Source organism: Pezoporus wallicus, unplaced genomic scaffold (assembly GCF_028554395.1).
Source record: "Pezoporus wallicus isolate ANWC-B61680 ecotype Strahan unplaced genomic scaffold, APGP_CSIRO_Pwel_v1 scaffold_2584, whole genome shotgun sequence".
Classification (NCBI taxonomy): domain Eukaryota; kingdom Metazoa; phylum Chordata; class Aves; order Psittaciformes; family Psittacidae; genus Pezoporus; species Pezoporus wallicus.
Genome location: NW_026642851.1, coordinates 1404856 through 1423929, shown reverse-complemented (window position 1 = coordinate 1423929; position 19074 = coordinate 1404856). Strand labels below are relative to the sequence as shown.

The window sequence follows — 19074 nt, the reverse complement described above, 5'->3', positions numbered from 1 at the left end:
CTAAAAATGTAGCCTGCATCAACTCATTGTGGTCAAACTGGCGTCTCTGCACAGACCCAGAGCAGGAAAAAAAAATCCCTAAGTCTCACAAGACACAAAGTTAAGGCTGCCCTAAAATAGAGACAGAGAAAGAGAAACAGAGGGTTAGTTTTAAACCCATCTGTATAGAAACTTGTGTCAATGAGAATATAAGATATGCAAAAACAATATGAAAACTAAAAAATCAACAGGTTTGACATTTAAAGAACGCTCCTATTTCTTTTCCCTCAAACACAACAAAAGTTCATTTGCTGTTATACCATCAAAAGTCAATATTAATTTGCTCTTTGAAATGCAGAGAATATTAATGCTTTTATATATTTTGATGCTTATATATATACACTTTTAACAGTGAGACTGTGAAGGTAGACTAAACATAAAAATCTCTCCTATACTGATATTCAGCAGAGCATAAGGCAAAGCAAAGAGTACTCTGAAGCCAGGAACATGCCTGTGTGTTCAGAACAAGAGCAGCCATCTAATAGGCTAGATGCTGAATTTACTATCCATATCTGAAACAGGAAGTCTTCTTTCCTCATTAAAAAGAACAGAGTGAACAGAATCACAAAACAGAAAACCTTAATTCAGTATACATCTAATATTTACTGAATGAGTAGATGACACTCATACATATTTTATCTTTCCAAAGTAAATTACATTTAACCTGTCAAAAGGCAGCTCGAAAAAGGGGCACAGAGAGCAGATGGAGAGCACATGACACAAGTTAAAAATAAATTCTAACAAAGTTTTCCTCACAGATATTCCAGAATACAAGAGAAAAGCAAGTTATCTGGCAACACAGGACAGTGGCTGTTTATTTACCTGGCACTGGAAACCAATAATAGCATCACACTGGCTTCTGTCCTTACCTGCCTCTGAGCCTCAGCCAGGTTATAGGGCAATGTCCCTTCCTCCAAAGGAGCAATTCTTTCAATATCAGCTAATGTCATGCGCCTGGGGAAATAGATTCAGCTTAACATTTGCTTAGAGATGAGTATACAGATCACAAGAAGTTACCAGCACATGGCCACTACATTACACTCCCCTGTTCCCCAACACCACCTCCCACCCCTTCCAAGAGGAGAGGAGGAAAGGCAAGAGAGGAGGATGGATAATTCTCCACTTACCCCCGTGGCTCATACAGATCTGCTAACTGAAACAAGATGTCAACTTCCATGGGTGTAACCTGACCAAATTTCTGAGCTGCCAGAACAAACTCCTCTGCAACAGAATAAAAATACAGAAAAGAAAAACTAATCAAACCAGAACAAATAATCCGGAGCACCCCAGAGTTGCCTTATATTTTAGTATAAAAATATATGTATATTAGTATGATGAGGGAAGGAGAAGGGGAATATGGGTGACCCACCACTACATAAATGTATGTTTTAAATGGTCTATCCTTCATGCAAGTAAGTACAACTCTCTGGTCTTAAAGCTTAACACTATCAGCAGGATTTAGGATATTTGACATACGGTATCAATCAGTCACAGGTCAAAGGGAAAAAAAAATACTAAAAAGCAGGCAGAAAAAAAACCAAAACAGGAGTCAAGAGACGTGGAATTTTTCATGCACAGTCCCAGTAGGCTACATTAATGAAACTTTGGCATTGCAGAGGGAATTCTCTATAAAAGTGGTTAGATACAGCAGATAACACCTTGTTCCAAGCTTGTAGATCAGCTTACTGTGCCGCCAATACAAGTTTATGGAATTCTTCAACTACCCTTCAAGGTCACTTTAATAGGCTGCCAATTTGGCAGGAGTCCTAGGAAGTTTTTGAAACTTTTAAATATCTTTACATACTTTCCTCACCCTGCCCCCACCGCCAGTTTACTGGGACCTTTTTCTGATTGAAACAAAATGGAAAACCTGGAGGGTGGACTCCAACAGGAGTGTACAAAACTGAGTGGCCTACCAAGGAACGCTAATGAGGCAGGCTTTCTCCCCCTCTCATTGATTTAAAAGCACACAGATGAGGTCTTTCCCTCCACCCACCCCAATCAAAGTCCCAAGGAAACTTCCAGACTGCAAACATTTCTACCAACCCTTAGTGACTTCCACATCTTTTCTATTCCCAGCCAGAGTACTGTAGATCTTTCTAATGAGCTCCATGTTGTTAAGGAGAGAATTAAATCCATTAAAATAGGAAAAGCTGACCTGATGGGAAGTGGTACCTCCAGCAGCCTACAGTAGAGACAGTAAAAGAAGAAAAGAGAAAGGAGACTGTTACAAGACTAAGAAAAATCCTTAAATAAAGGTTTCTAAACAATATTATTTTACAAGAGCAACAGTAGCACGGGCTGGCTTTAAAAAAAAAAAATTGCAAAATAAAGAAAACTATGAAAGATTCTTATGTTACCGAAACTAATCATGATCAGAATGTAAAACTCTCTCCACCCTACAAACCTAAACAACCACATATGCAGGATTATAACAACATAACTAGTAGTAATTTACAAAGTTCAAGTTTCAGTACTGCTTCAGTTGGAAATGTTTCATAAGTCGGCTTATTTCTAGTAATGAGGAAATCTACTTCTACATGTAAAGTGTATTACTATACAGAAAATTTCCACAAAATCAAAACATATTCTGAAAAGGTCAAATGAAACATTTAAATTCACAGGCATTTCAAGACATGGAAAACCAGCAGTAATCTCTCAGGCTTATATTGGGCAGTGAACTAAAATGGGAACAATAAGATTCAAACAGTTATTCATTCTCAAATGAGAACTGAGCCTAAACCTTCATTTTAAAGTGGTGTTTGGTCTACGCACAGAAAAATTATTGGGTCAATTCCCTATTTAAAGTATAAGATCGGTGATGAAAGAAATATCTGAAAACAATGCATAAGCTTGCCAAAACCTAACTGACCTGGAGGGAGAATCAAAAATCTTATCTCATATTTTGTGAGAGAGCATACAATCCAGTAAATCTGATAACAAGACTGAGGAGAGAATCAAGGAAGAAAGTATCAGATCCCACTGTCAGTCCCTGAGTCTTCTGGCTATGCTTTTTGCTGTATATATCTTCCAATATTCTGTCCAGGCTTTGCAGTTCTCATCACATCACACATCTCCCTGGAATTCTCCCTTGCAAGTCAAAGCAGAACAGATTTCTTTAAACCTGGATATGGCCAGACAGTGGATTACTTGGAAAGTGCTGCTACAAGTTGCAACTGTTGCCAAAACCAAATGTACCTCTTTTTCTTCCAGTGAAATTGCAGAATTGTAGTATTTAATTTGGTTTATGCAGTTCAAGCTGAAAAAAAGTACACTCAACTGTAACAACTATCAGTTAATATACAGTGAATGTCCTTTGGTGATGTTCCAGTTCATACACTGTCCCAGGTTCTCAGAAATTACCCTCAGGAGCTTAGAACTGACATTACAAAGCAGGACAGCAGGACCTTTGAGGATGACTTCCTAAGTGGGATGCAATGGCATTTTGACATATTTGACACAGTTTCCTATGACGGAATGACTAGAAATAGACAAACTACATTTGTAGGCCATTATTTTTCAGTCCATCTTCATGCTTTGTCCTTTGTCACAGCAGACCAGGAACACTGAGGATACATATTCTCCAGTAAGGGTTAACTTTCATACATGTAAATAATAAATGCTGAACTTAAATCCATGCATCCATACACTAGATTACGTGCCACATACAGTGGTTGAGGTATATAAAAAAGGCATCCCACATCCATATACCAAGTTGGAATACCAGAACTACTCACAGCTACTAGGCATTCTTCCACAAATGGTGTCAGCATGTGTGGCCGGATAGTGACCATAATGTCCCTGAAGTCCATAGCTGTGACTCTTCCAGCCTGAGCATTGTCTCTCTGCACAAAAGCTTGTTTAGCATGTTCTAACTGTATCTCCTGAAGACACATGGGGGAAAAAAAAAGTTAGCTTCAAAATCATCACCTTCATAGTTACATTTTATATTCCTAAAAGATACCTCATACACAAAACACAACTACATGTAATCTAATTTTAATTGGATATTGTATGCGTAAGTTTCAGACTTTCCTGTCAGTGGCATATTCTATCACTGAGTTCAGTATCTAGGACAACTATCGTGATTTCTTTGTTGTCTGGACATTAGATCATGCAATTCATTTAACTGAAAAATAGAGGACATGTATCAACACACCAGTGCAGGTAATCCCCACTCATGAACATTAAAGTGTTCCATGATGTGCATCATACAGTTTATTGCATGAGTCAGAGCAGGTCAAAATACTTTGTGTAAAAGCGTTTGCTACTCCCTGAACGAAGACAATGCAATGACCAGAGATTTTCATGTAGAGACCCACTAATCTTGAAAGCATTCCCTCAAAAGCATCCTCAGCATCCTCATTTAAAACATAAAGTTATTTGTCTACAAAAGACACCAGCAGTTTAATTTAGAACTCCTTGTATTGTGACTGATTAAAGATCAGTTCTCAATATTTCAGCAGTAGTAACAGGCAGAGATCAATCATAAGCATTATTTGATGCAACCACCTGATAATCTCATTTTGTGATTCAAATGTACCCCTGAGAGAAGAGGGAAGAAAAAAGGCATTTAATCTCTCAAAACTGTATCTTTTTCTACTGTGGCCTTCACCCTTTCTTCATAAATTACTGTTAGACTGCTTTCTTCTTATTTTTCATTTAAAAGGAACAATCCTGCACAGATAGTAACTTGGTAATACATGTAGGTCTTTTGTTCAGTTCTATAGGTTTGCAAAAACCAGAAATAGCTTTTGGTGATGATGCAGTTAGACTTCCCAATCTATATTTCTCTGCTGAATGAAGGAAAACAAATCATTGCCATGTCCTCCCTTTAAATTTCAAAGCTTATAAAAACTTCTTCACAGAAATACAGCGCTTAGTCTGAGTACATACTCATAATCAAATCAGTTATTCAGAAAATGGAATCAGAGCAAATGTATATCAGCAATCCTAAGCAAGTCCTGCAGTGCATCGTGACGCTTTCTGTTATTTCCATTATATTTGCAAATATATGCTTTAGAAATCATATTAAGCCAAGACTCAGGCTAGTCAAGAATCACCAGCACAATGTATTCACATATAAGTTGGTATTTATCTCACAGCAGCATCAAAGGGAATAGAGAGTGGAGGGAGAAAGGAAAATAAAGCTGGTGTAGGATTACACCTGTCGGAGGCCTGCAGCCACCATACCTCCTTCTGCTCATTCAGCTCATGCCAAAGCCATGGATGCACAGCTTTTTTCATTTCAGCCTCCTGACCTCTCCAATTTTAATCCTAATTTCTAACAAAAACACTGTACCCTGAACTGAAAGGCATGATGAAAACCTCCTAATATATTAGGCAGAAGGAAGAAAGGGGTGGCGTGGAAAGGACTGACCAATGTTTCAAAACTGCATTTCACTCACAGAATTATTTTTTTTTAAATGAGAAATGCTTGTGGGGGTTATAATTTGAAGTGTTACAATTTCAGTTCTGTCACGTTTCCTATACATTACAGCCCCCTACATGGAGGTGTTACAATTCAGCAGTAATTCACTGTGGCTGGATGCAGCCATGTAAGCTTATGCTTCACTCCAATTGTGACTGTAATTTCAACAGAAATTTGGAAGCGAGCAATTTTGGGAGGTCTACAATGGGAAGAGCACATGAAGACAGAAACACTTTGTCAGCCTGAGGCAGGCAGCTACTCGGGAGGCAGAGAACTCTGAAGAGGAATCAGGTACGATAACTCTTGTATTCCTAAACACTCACGCCCGGCAGGTGGAAATGTATGAACAAATAAATTTAATTTAGCAGAAGGATTATACGGGAAACTATGAACACTGCTTTCTTCTCTCATTCACTTTAACCACTAAAACTGCTTCCAGCATTGTGCTGGCAGAATCCAGCACTAAAACACAGTAGAAAACCTGGACACCACTTGCAGAAGTCCCATCTGTTCCCATCTGTGTACACCCGTCAGCGAGTTTGGAGGTGCACATACCGCTGGTGGGACCTTGGCTGACAGCAATGCCTCAGCCTCAGAGCAAAGCAGGGCTCATGTTCCAGAGAGATACGTTAAGCGCATGTTTCTTGTCATCACCAGCTAATTGCAAAAAGGCTGTTAGTACTACAGCTGAGCACAAGCCAAAACAACCCATCCCCTGCTTGCTAATGTGATTCCTTTCAATCTTCTTCATACATGTGGAATCCACTAGAGAGAAGAATTACCCCACTTGGTTAAACACATGGTCAAAGACTCAGTGCTTCCATTTGCCCATGTTCATGTCAGATAGGAAAGAGCCACTTAGCTGTAGATAGGCAGCAAGACAAAACTGAATAGGATGATGTCAGTTCTGGAACTCCCTCTTTGTACCTCCTCCTTAGTACAGAAATTAAATGGTTTAGGCATACTGCAAATAGATAGAGAAGATTCATCCCACCTTCTCAGAAACAGAGCGTCTTTTTAGGACAGTTATTTTGAGCTGTGCTATGCATTTTCCGGTGCACCGAGCAGAAAAAAGCACAGGGACCTTCAACCACATGGTATTGCCAAACCATGACAGCAACATGGCATACAAGACCATGAGGACCATTACATGGTAAGATGTTCAGTCTCAAAACTAAATTTCACCTATAAAGTCTGTCACAGAAAAAAGACATCACTTCTCTAATCGCTGTACATTGCATAACAACGTAATAAATTCCTAAACTGTTTAACTCAAAAGAAAGGTTATCTATTCCCTCAGTCTCCAAGTGTGAAAGTTAAGACATCTCACAGCATGACTAACTACATTTCAAAATAAGGCTCACTAGCTACTAGCAATTTATCACGGAAATCTTTATGAGATCTTCTAACACTGCCTACACTGTGTATATGCAGCTAATACAGAAAATACCACCTTAAAAATAAACAAAAAAAACATAAAGCCAGTTGTGGTGTTCAGAGATGTTATCTGACTTGCAATAATTTTTATATTTTCACCTATTTCAGTCCAATATTGTTTACCTAGACAGATTAAAGAAATACAAGCCTCACTGCAATACACATTACACTTCCTAAAGAATCTTCTCCAATTAGAGTTTCTATAAACTTATACATACTTGGAAAACAAGCTCCTCCTTGATGCTGGAAGTCCAGAATTCCCCCAGGTAGGTAAGACTTTGTGAAAAATTAATTTGCACATCATGGCAGGCATGCTGGCACCACAATTTTCATGAAATTATTTCCTATCTAGAGATTTTAGCTCGGCTTTCACTTACAGCTCATTAAAAGCTTCTTTATTTTCCCCTTAGACAAAAATAGATGTTTGGGTTCCATCCCAATGGATCCACAAGTCATCAGATACAGCATAATCCTTTCCACTGGAGTAGATCCTGGGGTTCAATTAGAAAGAGTACTACTTCATCAACTAATATTTTGGGCACAAATGAATTCCCAGACAATGCAGAAATGGATTTACCAGTCCCACATATAAGCATATGTTTAAATTTATCCTGCAGAATAGATTTTACATGCTGAGAAAGGGGCCAGTGTTGCGCTTTGTGAGACAGACTTGCCACTTAAGTGATGACAGAACACGGTCATATCCAAACAGATAAAATTGTGGAGATATATGAGCTAATTTTAAACTAGCAAAATGATAAGGAGGGTAAACAACACAGCTTGAGCTTTGAGCTGATGCAAATAGATTGTTAACTGTATTAAAGCCAAGCAGTTTGGAGGCTATACTTTTGGGCATCTCTGTTACTGTACACAAAAAAAAACTGCTGGTAGGATATAAGTATTCAGAATCCCATATAAACTCTTCTTACTTGAAGCCAGAAGAGTTCCATCTTGTGCGTGGATAAAATATACTACTGTTATTTTTCCACGTACCTTTCAGCTTTGCCAGAAGTGATGATTAGCCCAGATGCTGCGACAGATAATGAATATGTAAAAACTCTGTGTGGCGTAATAGGACCCAACGTGAATGAATTTGAATCTAGCTGGATTATTTCATTAAAAGTTGCAAATTGCATTGTACTTACAAAGCAGTACCTGAAGCGCCTTACAGAACCATCTGGTCCATGTTAAGTGCAATGTAAAGAGCATTCACACATCAGGAATGCAGAAAGGTAATTCGGTATCCGCTGTGGTCTCCTGCTGTCTAAGGTCCAAGGTCTAGACATCAGACCAAGGAGGCTGACTCATGCACAGGCAGAATGTCAGAAGGAAAGGCTGAGTACCAAAGGTTACAGAGCTTAAAGGAAGATTTCTATGCCTGTGAACATTAACTCTCCAGTTTGGGCCAAGTGTCATTTCTGTGCCCAAACTTCAGTATCTGTAACGCATTGCTGCAAGGGAAGAATCAGCAGGGAAACCTGGGTGCATCAAAGATTTACAGTTCTAGAAAGTGGATAAACAGATGTACCCAATTACTGTGACAGACTGAGCATCCTAACAGACTGTACTGATAGCAGACAGCTTCAGCAGTCTTAGGACAATCCACTTATGGGAAAGTTCTTGCTGTCTGCACCAATGGTGAGAGCATTTTTATTAGCAGCCTTAGAACTTTTTCTGAATGCATCTCACCTCTCTAGAGGACACCCAGAATCATCACTCTTATTCTCCGGATTTATGCTCTTCCTCCTTCTATAGATCATCACCAAAAGGGGTGCCTGGCTCACAAGGACCACTGATGTGCTCCAGCATCTTTTATTCTGCAAGGCAGCTAGCTAAGATTCACTTTTGCAGTAGAGCCAATTGAAAAATAAAACCAAAACAACAAAGAAAAAGAGGCAGGGGCAAGACACACCAAAAACAAATACAATTCTCCCCAGAATATGATCACATCCAAGAAAAGTCATTTAAGACAAGAAAAGAGGGATACCCCTCCACAAGGATGAGAAAGCCTGGTAGTTAGGACTCATCTCCAAAATCAGGAAACTCCTGTCTCAGCTCTTGCTTTTCTTAATTTAAAAAAAAAAAAAAAACAAAAAAAAAAACACCATGAAAGAACCCAAAGACACAAAGAAAGAACTCAATCTTTCACAGGCCAAGCCATGAGGCTACAGGCTCTTTGAGGTCTGTGGTTTTAATCCCTTTCACTGTTCTCCCCCCCCCCCCTTTTTTTTTTGTGAAAAACTGTCCTTTTCATTCTGGATTTTATTTCAGGTTTTCCTCAGATCTCTAAACAGACAGACACATGAGGCAAATAGGAGTGGTAGTCTGTTAAAACTGTGATTTTAATCCACCAAAATCAGGATACATAACCAGAGCTTATTCTGTTATTGCAAGGAGATCCTAGAACACCAGAACATGCAGTCAGAGGCATTTTTTCCTAATCTAGTAACACATTTACTTGTTTTATCCAAACCTGGTTCTAGTTCACTATTCTTCAGCTACTTAGGAGTTACAATAGTCAATACAAAACCTAAGGGAATACAGTTTAATCATGTGATACCTGACGTCCTCTTCATACCAAGTTAATTAGGCTGTTCTACAAAGTCAATTTGAAACATTTGTCTCAATAGCATTATCTTAATTATTCCTCATCAAAATGATACCACCTCCTACTGTGAACTAACATACTTGTGTAAACAAGAAAAAAAGAAACCTTGCAGTCTTCAAGCAGGTTCCCATTTTAAAACTCTCTAGTGTAAATACTAATACAAGCATTAAGTATTCAGAAGGAATACAAATAAGAAACTCACGTGTTTCACCACTTCAAGAACCACTTTTTCTACTGAAGACTATTTTTTACAGTACTGCTGAAATGCAGATAAACTACTTTTTTTTATTAGCACAATATTTTACGTTTTGTAGCAAAGAACCCCAACGTATGAATAGCCAAGAATTCCTTGCAAAAGAAAGATAGTATTTTATTCTCTATATACCACAAGCGAGGCTAAGTAGCATTTCTCTATCTGAGATACTCTTAATTCAAAAAAGGTCAAAAGTAAAGAAGTACGTGTAAAGGGCTTACAGCAAAGCATCTTTATTGGATATCACTGAAGTAAACACATGTTTGGTAAACATGCTGCTTACAGACAGAATTATTTCTTAATACCAGTCTGACAACTGGGTTCAAAATGCTCAGTACTGTCATGTAACGTTCTTTGAATCATGGATTTAAATATACAGGAGATTTTCAGAATTAGAGGTCTAGGTTTTTAATTTCATGTCTGTTTATACAACACTTTAGAAAAGATCACCCCCTGTACACAGCTGCCAAAAACAAAGAAGTAAAAACCCAGCTAGCCTGAATCAGCAGTTTTACCATAAGCATATTGTATTTAACAACACACTATTATCCAGCACTCTGACTGTAAAAGACTACACTTGGTCTATCTTTTAACTTCCCTACCAGCGTGGTACTTGACAGGTTTGAAATAGTTTCATTCTTACATCCTTCTTATTGTTCTTGACAAACTGTATTGTATTAGACCCACCAATAAAAACTGGGTGAACTCTGGGTATGTTAGGTGTCTTTTTCTATCCTTTCCAAAATGCAGCTGTACGAACTCTGAATTCCAGTTAAAAGGAATGTGCTGATGAATCGTGGTCTGGCCAAAAACTTGCTTAGCATCCTCTGGGAAGAAAAGAAAAACGTTCATTTAATAATGAAATAAAATAACCACAAAAGACAAGCATATAAACAAATATGACATTTTCTAGCAGGAAAGTAAATATTGTTCACATAAATTAATAACATACCATAAAGCAAACCTAATTTTTTTCCTTACCAAAATCATCATAAAGTTTCGAACACCCTCACAGTCTCTGAATAATCTTTGTGATTTTTATACTCAAAGCATTTGCCTAGAAGAGACTCTAGATACTTGAAGTTTCCAATTCAAGCAAGAAAAGACTAAAATTAAAAGTCAGCTTATAGAAACAAGACTAAAGCTAACCAATTTCCAGCATAACCTTTCCAAGCTGCTAACAATGAAAGTTTTGTGTGACTATAATTCAGGCTGTTGTCATTATTCCCAGAGTTTTCCACGTTCAAACAAATCAACTACAAAAATACCAGAATTTCAAGATCTGCTTTTCTGTAGTTGGAGCACTGACATGCAGGACAGAGAACAGGGGGACATGGCAGGCAGGAACACAAACTTATCACCTCCTCCAGCACTAAGCAGAATTTAACCCTAGACCTCTGCTACAAGGAGAAGGGCAGTGCAACAAGTTTGTTTAATCGCAACAAAATGCAAGCTTCATAGTTTAGTAGCCATAACTGGGCAACGGCCTGCCAGAGGTTTTGGTAATACATGGCATTTTTGGTAAAGAAACAACTATTTGAAACACACCAAGTTATACAATCATTAGTAAGTACCATACATTGCTGGAACTGGACATATTTTAACTAATGGAAACAGCAACAAGACCTGAGGAAGTACCCGTCTCACACGATAGTGCCCGCTTCAATGTGACAGTCTGTCTCAGCCAAAAAAACTCAGCAGGGAACTTCTGAAGACAGGGTTCCCAACTGCTACAAGCCTTCCTAATTGGTGTACAAATCTCTAGCAATGCCAGCCAAGAGCCAGTTCTTGTCTCCTGCTAGTTCCTGCGGGCTCGGAGAGCTGGTTCCCAGGGCACACTCCCTACCCACAGGCAGGGCCAGGAGCTGGTCTCCTGCTCCCTTCACGCTTTGTGGAATAAAGACCAGAAGCCCAAACCCCAAGCTCTTGTCTGTCTCTGTGAGCAGCAGAGCTGGAAGCCAGTTCCCAAGCATGGCTGGTGCCTGGGGTCAAAGAAATCACAGGAACTTTGTGTCTGGCTGTGTTCAGAACAAGCTGGGAGCCACCTTGCTGGAGCCAGCCTCTGCCTACCAGGCAGGCCTGGGAGCTGCCTTCCAGCTCACCCCACTGCCACAAGTGAGGGTGGGAGCCAACTCCTTGGGGCCATGAGGTCCCATCTCCTGCATAAGTTTTGTTCCGGCTTCTGGCTCAGGCCATGCCAGCCAGGCACAGCAACTGGGAAGATGGCAGGAAGTACCCTAGTGAATGAAGGATAAAGACATAGGAAAAAACGGTGAGGAGGTGAGGTGAAAGGGTAAGTGTCCTTCTGCACAGACACAAAAACACTGCAGCTTGCGTACAGCCACCACAACAGCTTGTTCTAAAGCGAGGGGTGCTTCACAGAGAGAGCAGAGATGATACTGCAGACCTCTTCCCATCCCTCAACGCAGTCAGTAATTTCATCTTTAAAAACATAGCCCCCACTGATCCCAAGGAATCAGCGGTGAAAAGACAAGCTGGATTTAATTTACAAAGACTGACCCCAGTTAACACCAAATTAATAAAATTCAGAACTTCAAGTCCTAATGTCCTATGAGAATTTTCTCCAGGCAACATCAGTGGCCCCATGACAGCATTGTTCATTCATGTCTTCATGCTCCATCACAGCCGGCTTGGATCTTGTCTGCCAGCATTTTCCAGAAGCAAAATTCTGCTCTCAAGGCAATAGCAGGTAAAGCAAATTGGTTCAGGGTGAGGTTCTGTCCCTCTACTGATAGTCTTGTATTTAGCATGCTTCCTACTGACACAGCTCAAGGCACCTTGTCACGTGTCATATGCAGTTTCTGCTTTCTGCCAGACTTCCTTCAAAGAAGGCAACCACCGTGAAGAAGACAAGCCTGTCTTATGCACAAACAGAAGAAAATAAAGGCTGTCTCTTCCTGGTAGGAACCATTCTGTTTCTCCAGAGGAATGAAGATATTCCCTGGATAACTCTGATACCTGTCTCTTGCACAGAAATCAGATGCTCATGTTTCTTTACCTTTCATCCCACCTCCAGAATTTCCCCAGAGCAAGATACTGATATTACTTGGAAGAGACCAGGAACGAGTCACTGTTTACCAAAATCTATGTTTGGTTTGACTCCAGACCTGTCTTTTTGAAAGAGAAAAGGCACTTTCTTACTTGATACAAGGAAAGAAATAGGAAAATCTCAGCTAGCTAGTATAAAAGCAGCCTCAAATTCCTTTTGATCAAGGCAGGCTCCTCACAATATTCACTTGTTAACATATGAAAGGTATGGAGTGTCATCTGATTGTACTTCTGTAATTCTATTTTAACTCCTTATCATACACTAGCTACCTTGAAGGAACAAATGCATCTCGATCCTCCAACTCTGTGCTTTGTAAATCCTCCTTAGTTGGGGCACAAAATAAAAATTCCAGCTCACGAAAATCAAACATCAAGAAGTTAAAAGAATGGCAATTTCAGAATATCAGACAAAATAAGATGTTTAATTACTGGCGTTACAAATAGCAAAAGAACCCACAGCAATGATACTTAAAACCTTATCAAGCCCGCTAGGAATACAGTCAAGTCTATATCCAGGGCGTTTGCGTTCCCTTGTCTATTTTAGAGATTAAAAGGCACATGCATGCCTCAGAAGTTCATGTAAGGACATATACCCCTCTGAACAGTTCAAGCAGAGATGTACACTTAATTTTTGCTATGACTTGGAAATGGCCAAGTCCATTAGTATAGGCTACCCCATTAGTATAGGTATGTCGCACAACAGTAAGAGAACTCCCTATACTACTTGACCTTCTCAAAATCATACTGTTTATTGATGTCAGTATGACTTGGTAACTAATAACAGATGTTTTTCTGACAAAGCACATGTTGGATTAGACAGTGCAGGCAGCTGACTGGAAGACTATTGTGCTTCTATTGATTCTTTGATGGCATAAGACAAGGTATCCTGTCTGCCACTGTCTTTTTACACATACGCTGTACTTCCTTTTTGCAGCTATTTATGGTTCACAAACTTCTACACATGCTCAGTAGACAGTTTTTCCTCTTTCCTTGCTAGGTCTCATCACCCATTTATCTACCACAATGTCACTGACTCAGTCTCATCTGTAGTCAGATTGCCAGATTCAGACATTAAAGATCATTTTAGCCTGTGATTTAACCATCAAAAGGTATTCAATTATGCACTAGAACTAACTCCAAGTTGTAGTTCAGCTCTAACAGTATCATCCCCTAATTATCTAAGTCCAGTATTAAAATGAAAAATGGACAATTTTAAAATGCAGTTTTGCCTTAAACCTGCAGCTGAAGTTCCATGGCTACCCACAAGTCACTGCACTAAACACAGTAAAACAGAGAAGCAGCAATGTCCTTCCGCAGCAGGAGTTATTTTGTTTGCTTAGACCTTTCTTTAAAGGAATCAGTTTCAGTTACAGAATAATTTGTGATGGAAAGGACATCTGGACACCATCTGGTCCAACCTACTGCCAAAGAAGGTCCAACCAGGTCAGGCTGTTCAGGGCCATGGCCATCTAAGGCTTGAGTATCTCCAACAACAGAGATTCCACAATCTCTCTGGGCAACTGTGGTTTGATCCTAAACTGGTACTTAATCAAAATATCTGATCTAGTTGAAGATGTCCCTACTCACTGTAGTGAGGTAGGACTAGACAGGATTAGATGACCTTTGAAGGTCCCTTCCAACCCAAACTATTCTATGATTCTATAAAACGGAAGCTTCTGAATCTATATTAAAACACTAATGTTTCATGTTTAGTTTTAAAAAGACAAAATGTTAATGCTCCAGTGTCTGAAGCCGTAAGAGCACAAGATCAAAATCTAGCAAAAGATATAACCATTTTTATGTTGCACTGTTTGAACCAGAGCTGTTGGAAAGCAAAACAAACAACAGGCTGAAGACTTCAAATACTATTTTTTTTAAATCCATGCTGTCATTTCTGTCAATCTTTAAAAAAATGAAACTTTGAAATTCAATTTTAAAATAAACTGCAAGGTTCTAAAACAAATAATTGTTTGTCCTGTGCTACCTCTTATTAAGAAACAGATACCTTGTCATTGGTTTCTGATCCCTGTACAAAAAAGTTGATCTATTTTCCCTCCAGGTGAACTACCTGCTGGTTCACAGTGGAGGTATTTGGTCTTTGGAGTCCTGGGGGCTTTCTTCTCTCCAGTGTAGTGATTGCTTATGCTTAAATGCTTACTGTACAAACAAGTATACTGCATTCACATTTCCATGCTGTGATTAAGAATTATAATAGAAATAACGCTTTGGAAATAAATAAAATACTTTGGAAATACTTAGAAATAAAATGCTTTGGAAAAACTACAGGGCACTCCTGACCTAAGAAAGACCACCAGTATTCCCCAGGTAAGAATTAACTATTTGGAAATTTGAAATTTAAAAAAAAAAAACTGAAAGTCATTATCCCACTACCTTTTACATTCAAGAAAGTCACTTGACAGAACAAGCTACTAAAACCTTTAATAGGAACAGTCCATAAATACCTGCTCCATTACATCTGAAATTCTTTCAAACTATTTGCACAAGTACATAATTTTTCCAAGCCATGTCATCATGAACTCAAACAAAGTTAATACTCTCTCAATGTAGAGCTAGAAAAAAGTCATCATTTACACATTGCCCTTACAAAACAGCTGCAATAGTTTTGGAGAACAGCTGTCATTGTAGGCTCTATTCTACACAAGTTGTATGCTCTATACACTCTATGTATGTTATACCTTTACAAAATAAGTGACTTCTGCATGGTATAGAAAACCTGAACCAAAACCCTGGGCCTTGAGAAAAAAATATTTTACCCAGCTGGTATCAGTAATAGCAACTTCTGTAAAGAACACAGGGCACCTTCTGTAAAGAGGAAAACAAAAGACAAATTTGAAAAGACATGAATTACCATAAGTTAGTAAGAGTTCCACATGCACCAGTAACTTTTGTCAAACCCTTCTGGAAGTAACTGCTTCCATATTCATCACACTTAAGGCCCTGAAGAGGAACAGGAGTATTATAGCTACAACTTGAATTAAACTAAACAAAATTAATGCAAAGAGTGTGGAATAGGTACTTTAGTATAAAGAGATAAGGTTTTTAAAACCTGAATATGCAAATCCCTGTCATTTTGCTCAGACAAAAGGTAGTACCTTTATAAAACCATATTTTGTTAATGGTTAAGCACCTCTATTCATGCATTTGGAAACAGTTTCCTTTAAAGGGCTGTAATAAAAAGTGTAATTTTTTACAAAATCACTTAAAATAAATTCTGCACAGAAGAAAAGCAAAGTAGGAAGCCCAGTCGGTCAAATGAAATTATTGATGAGAGTAGCTGTTTCATCACCATGACTAGGAAACCCCAGCACCTTGCCAACTGCCAATTAAGACATGACCTAAAGCTCAGTGGAGATGAGCACAGAATGATTTCACAGGCTTTGATCCTCATTGCCCATTTAAGCCAACTCCACATTTTCCATAAGCTTCATGACCCTCAGTGCACCACCAGGCTCTGTAGCCTCTTCCCCATGACCCACCCATGAGCAAGGTCCAGGCGAACAGCTGCAGGAGAAACAGCTAGGAGAAGCCTCATCTCAGGTCCTTGATCTTCCCTGCCTGAGCCATGCTGTAGGGTTTTCCTGCATCCCGGTGCCCACAAACCCCCAACTTAACTTCCCAGCCTCAGCTTGAACCTGCCTTGTCCCTGTGGACTTGTCTGGCTGATCCTGGTCACTGCACCAGACCTTTCTTCTGTCCTTACTCAGGGAGTGTGGGACTGCACCCCTCGCCAGCGAGATCTGTACCTATGCCCTGGCCTCTTGGTACCCTTGCTCAGCTGGAGGCCCACCTGCATGGTGGAGCAGCCAGGCCCTGCTGCTCCTGGCCACAGAAAAAGTACAATAAACTTGTACAAAAGCATGTGTATACACAGGCATGTGCATATATATGTCAAAAATACTCAAAATGCTCATTTTGTATTATCTTGTTCTACTGGAATTGCTGGGGTTTTTCCAGTGTTTGGGTTGGTGCTTTCTTTTTGTTGTTTGTTTGGAGTTTTTGGTTTGTTGGGTTTTTTTCATTTACTCTTGAGACCATCAGATGCACAGCTAGTTTATTTCCATCATGCTAAAGTCTGGCACTAAGTGTTCCATATTTTGGAAAACATATGTCAAGATCATATCTGTTCAGCTAAGATGTGGAAAGATGGGTAGTCCAAATAGTTGGTTGGGTAGTCCATTCACCCCCGTTCACTCAGGTGAGGTACAACACTCTGGAAGTACAAGCGCTACAGTGGCCTCCTTCAACTCCCTCCAGCTTTGCCAAGGAAACAAGTTGAAATACTTCATAAATTAAATAACTGTAAATTAAATAACACATTGGAAAGCTTCATTACTAAGGACTGCAAAGGAAAGGTAATCCCTCTTAACTTCCCTCAACAAAACAAGAGCACAAAAGGCTATCACAGACAACTTTTCCACAGGTTAGAAACCCTGAAATAACACATTACTGCTATATTTTCACTGCCTCTTAAGTCCTTACAAAACATGGACCACAACCTATTCTGCAATTCTGATTTTAAATAAATAAACAAATTGATTAAATTAGGTTCCTTCCTTCTTAAAATATTATGAGGAAAGTATCTGGTAGAATGTTCAAACTGAAGCTGGCAGAGTAGAAACGGAGCACATAATTTGAAGATAATAGGATTGTATTACACGACTCAAAAAGGGTGGGGGTTAATTGGAAAAAAAGATAGCAGCCCTGGTCAGTGCAATTTATCTGCACACTATTGTGTGGTACCACTACTGTTCTTAAACAGATTCATTCCAAACAGTGCAAAACCCTCCCTTAGTGCACCCAATCCATTTAGACTAATATCAGTTTCATCTGCACCTGAAAAATGTGGCTGCACATACACACTTGCATATAAACACCCCAAAGTCCCCTGTAATTCACTTCATTTGGTAACTTTGTGTACATACGTGTGCATGTGTAAGTGGTAGCTTATGTTTTCATAGGACTAGTTACTCCAAATTCAGAGAAAATCCCCAAAGACAAAATTAAATTCAAATAATAAAAATGGTAATTTTAACCAATTTAACTACATTGAGCTAGTCCAGCTGTGGATGAGTGCTGAACTGTAATGGACAAGCAGGGGTTTCCACTGCTTAACATAAGCCAGTGCTGTTAGTGTGTAACCAAAGCTGTCACATCAAATTCAATGCCTCCATTTCCATGTGGGTAAGTGAAATCACATCATCTGGACTCATTTCTGTTATTCCTATCATGGAGATGTTAAAAACGTTGGACTTTCAGAATCCAGACTGACTCAACACCTTTTTTTACACTGGCAAAGGCTAATTTCACAGTAATTGTCCAGGAATACAAATTTACGTAAGAATTCACGATTGTTTCCTACAGCAGTTTAACACACCAAGCAAAGGGATAAAAGCAAACTCCTGGCTCAGAGAAATTATCCCAAACTTTACACTTTACTTTCCAGTACAGACTTGAGAGCTCTATTTCTTTAACAGCTATTTTGCTAGATAGATGGTATTAAAAAAAGAAAAAATTCTTGCAAAGCATTAACATGCATTTTCCTCCACTTAAATACTTCAATTTCAAATGCACCACAAAATGTACTCCCACAACAGTACTGTATTAGTATAAAACTATTTTAGTTCAATTAAAATGTCTAACTATCTACCCCCAAAACTACCTAAACTGTAATTTTCACTTTCAGCACTTCCAACGTGTTATCAGTTTTGTTTTCTTTTATCAGCTTATCGAATCAGGTTCTGCACTCCAAATGTTGGAAAAAAATAGTCATTAACTGCTAGGTAACAGCAGATTTTCCAATTTAGAAAACTAAATTACACACACAGCAGAATTATGTGTATTTTGCTACCTGAAATTTCATACTAAAATTTGTAATAACAAAACACTTCCCTAGCTCTTAGGGCCTGATGAAGTTTTTACCTTCTAATCTGTAATTCCAGGACAATTTGAATAGAGGATGGGGAAAAAAACAATAAAATAAAAATAAAGCTTGAAGTGGTATACTGCTGCTGCCACAATTAAATATATTCTGGTGTGGAAGCTTCTGGTTCCTCCCCAAATGCTGCCTAGTAATCATGTTGGGCTTTTTTTTTTCCCCAACAGGACATGAAAGATGGCTAACCCTCAGCCTACTCTGAACCAAAGAGTGACCTCATAGTTGAAATCTACTCTCAAATGGCTTTTCCTCACCTTTTCCATACCTATTGTTTTTCTTTT

General features: G+C 39.0%; 1 protein-coding gene across 3 annotated transcripts in view; it reads right to left on the bottom strand.

The window, feature by feature from the left end:
• SLC25A13 (solute carrier family 25 member 13) overlaps positions 1–19074 on the bottom strand; it is a 100097-nt gene that overhangs the window by 39572 nt on the left and 41451 nt on the right. For all 3 annotated transcript variants that reach the window (XM_057432902.1, XM_057432899.1, XM_057432901.1), the window contains 5 exons: positions 10456–10595; positions 3777–3923; positions 2086–2224; positions 1167–1260; positions 909–993 (listed from right to left, as the gene is read on the bottom strand). In XM_057432902.1, coding sequence (XP_057288885.1) covers positions 909–993; positions 1167–1260; positions 2086–2224; positions 3777–3923; positions 10456–10595 — 605 coding nt within the window. The remainder of the gene's footprint in view (positions 1–908; positions 994–1166; positions 1261–2085; positions 2225–3776; positions 3924–10455; positions 10596–19074) is intronic.